This window comes from Mandrillus leucophaeus, unplaced genomic scaffold, assembly GCF_000951045.1.
Source record: "Mandrillus leucophaeus isolate KB7577 unplaced genomic scaffold, Mleu.le_1.0 Scaffold371, whole genome shotgun sequence".
In the NCBI taxonomy this organism is placed as follows: domain Eukaryota; kingdom Metazoa; phylum Chordata; class Mammalia; order Primates; family Cercopithecidae; genus Mandrillus; species Mandrillus leucophaeus.
In genome coordinates this window covers 341,431-344,433 of record NW_012103932.1, presented here as the reverse complement: position 1 = coordinate 344,433, position 3,003 = coordinate 341,431, and the positions used below count along the sequence as shown (strand labels likewise).

At 45.9% G+C, this 3,003-nt stretch overlaps 1 protein-coding gene across 1 annotated transcript in view; it reads left to right on the top strand.

Moving 5' to 3' along the window:
- The window catches only part of TRAPPC9 (trafficking protein particle complex 9), a 479,714-nt gene that overhangs the window by 161,222 nt on the left and 315,489 nt on the right, over positions 1-3,003 (top strand). The window contains exon 8 of the mRNA XM_011990156.1: positions 2,862-2,988. Coding sequence (XP_011845546.1) covers positions 2,862-2,988 — 127 coding nt within the window. The remainder of the gene's footprint in view (positions 1-2,861; positions 2,989-3,003) is intronic.

The window sequence follows — 3,003 nt, the reverse complement described above, 5'->3', positions numbered from 1 at the left end:
CACTGGTCATTACTGGAGTTTGATAGGGCAAGAGTTCTCCACTCAGTAAATAAAGGGAAAGACTCAACTATTTATTAATGTCTGTGTTGTCTGTGTTCCAGGATAACCAAATGATTGATGAGGAAAAAAATCCTTCCTTATAGACAAGTTCTAGCTTATAAGTGCAGAGGAATTAGAGAATTAGAAAATCACCAGTTTGTAATTCCTGATGAAATAATAGATCTGGCAACAATTTATAGCCGACACTTGAATCCTTTAGGAGAAGGTGGATGGGGCGTTTGCACTGGATGGGCCGTGCTGACAATTGGGCATAAGCGTTTGACTCTGGAAACCCTACTGAAGTGGCGATGGGGTCGTGTGGTAGTAGGGGAAAGCCAAGAAGCAACCCCCATTCCCCGTGCCTAGCAGGAGCACCACGCGGCAGTAGGCACTGCTGAAAATCACTGATGATCGGTTACATATCCACAGATCACCTCTGCCCCTGCAGCAGGTGACGGTCCCTTTTCCGTCCCAGCAGAAGATGAGCATTTGACTCCCTTCAGGGAGTCACCAGGCACAGCCGGAGAGGTGTGCCCTGCTACGCTCAAGGGGAATAAGTGAATATTGAGGTACCCCCAACCTAGCCTTCCACAAAGCTCTGAGAGTGCTCATAGCCAGGCTGTACCCCTACATAGGAAATTCCTCCACAGGATAGTGACCAGACCTAAAGCACAAACACAGGGGTTCTCTAACGAAATGGCACAGCCAGACCACGCTGCAGTGAAGCAGCTTCCCTGTGCTACTCAGTGTGTACGTTATTTTCTGTCTAGAAATGCCGTTCAGAGCTTAGCCGGATGATACACTGTGGTGCCTTTCCTTTCTTGGATAACAGTGCAAGTGGCATGAGGCACTGCAAATAGATCCCTTTCCTTCTTCATTTCAGCAGCATTTACCGAGAGTGCGTATGGGGTGGTAGATTTCAACTGAATAGGATACCTCACCTGTAAGTGCTCTGCCTAACATTAGGCAAATTAGATAATATACATGGTATCAGCTGGAGCCCTTTGGGAGATTTTTATAGATTGAGAATGGTTAAGTTATTTAAAGACTTTTTTCATGTTTCAGATTAACCTTGTTGTATTGTATTCAAAAGTCATTTTGGTCACTTTTCTGCTCTGCTCTCTGGCTTCCTAAGAATGGTGCAGGCTGGGTGTGATGGCTCATGCCTGTAATCCCCGCACTTTGGAAGGCCAAGGCAGGGGGATCACTTGAGCCCAGGAGTTCAAGACTAGCCTGGGCAATGTAGTGAGACCTCATCTCTACCAAAAATTAAAAAATCAGCCAAGCATGGTGACACATGCCTATAGTCTCAGCTACTTAGGAGGCTGTGGTGGGAGGATTGCTTGAACCTGGGAGGCGGAGGTTGCAGTGAGCTAAGATTGTACCTCTGCACTCCAGCCTGGGAGACTAGTGAGAACCCGTTTCAAAAAAAAAAAAAAAAAGAAGAATGCTTTGCTTAGGCACAGACAATTCCTATGGTAGCAGTTTACCAATTAATACATGTGCCTGAGCTCTATGAAGTCCTTGCCTTGATATTTATTATTTATGGTCACCAGCTTCAGTGGAGCGCTTGGCTTCACTTTGCAGCTATTTACCTGCTCTTTGTCCATTCCAGTGCATCTATATGATAATGACGATAATGGTTATTATCATTTCCGTTTATTCAGTGCACCGTATCTGCCAGTCATTGTTTTTTTTTTTAATGCATTATCTCATTTATCCTTAGTAATTCCTGATACAGGCACTCCTCTTACTGTAGGCAAACAAGATGCAGAACGGTTGAAGGACTTCCCCTAAGGTGGTAGCACACTAGACGGGGAAAGACCAAGGCGTCTCCTGGAGTGGGATCTAACTTTGCTGTTCTAGGTCTCATCCCTGGTGATCTTGTCCCTCTGCTGCTCTTCTCTCCAAGTCCTCTGTCTTCCTCATCAGCAGTGACTTTGGTATTTCACAGAGAAGGTAGATGCTGCAAGGAGAGACTCCCTTGTTCACACCCGTCCCGTAATCCCATCCTTTCCTTAATTCTTTAAAACACTCTAGTGAGAAAACCACAGGCCTAAGGCCAAGTACATGGTCTTTGACAAGCTGCTTAACTTCACTTGGTCTCGGGTTTTTCATTTGCAAAGTGGGGACCCGAGTGCCTGCCTTCCTGAGCCAGCCTGAGTCATAGAGCACAGCGGTGCTCCTGAGCTCTGTCGTGCTGTGGTGAGAAGGGGTCTGTGTCTGTGGCCTGTCTAGAGTGTGCCGTGGGCAGTAAGCGGACATGATTATCGCCTGTGTCCTCTTTTCCTCCCTCCTTGTGAAAGGGACGGGGGCGGGGTGGGGAACAACAGTCTTTTCTCACAAAGCTCTACATTTGCTTCAAAAATGTTGATTTGCACTTATTTGCCTAAGTATCTGTCATACAGATAAATTACAGACTCCTGAGGGACAGACAGGTCCTGGCGTTTTGCTTGGTAATTACCTAGTAATTGCCGAAAAAGTATTGTTAAGTTATAAAATGTACTGATTCTCTAGTCCTGCCTACAGACTTTCTTGAAATTTGATAAGGGTTTATTTTCTTGGAAAATGGAAGTCTCCTGGAGGATACTAACTTAATTTCCCTTTTATCCACAGGCCCTTACGAGGAGCAGTTGCTGGTGATTTTCAAATAAGTGGAATATAGCTTCTGTTTTGTTCTGGCCTCTTTTGCTCACTGCCCCTTAATTTCTGTCAGCAGATTGGACTCATTGGACTGTCATGAAATGCCCCAAGTAAAATGAAAGCCAGCCACTTTGACTTTTGCCTAATAAATCTTTATTTTGTTTTCATCTTCTCTTCAGAAAAGAAAGATGTGACCCAAAGCCTAGAGAACTATACGTCCAAGTGTCCTGGGACCATGGAACCCATCGCCCTCCCTGGCGGCCTCACCCTGCCGCCGGTACCCTTCACCAAGCTTCCCATCGTCAGGTGAGATGGGCCCTG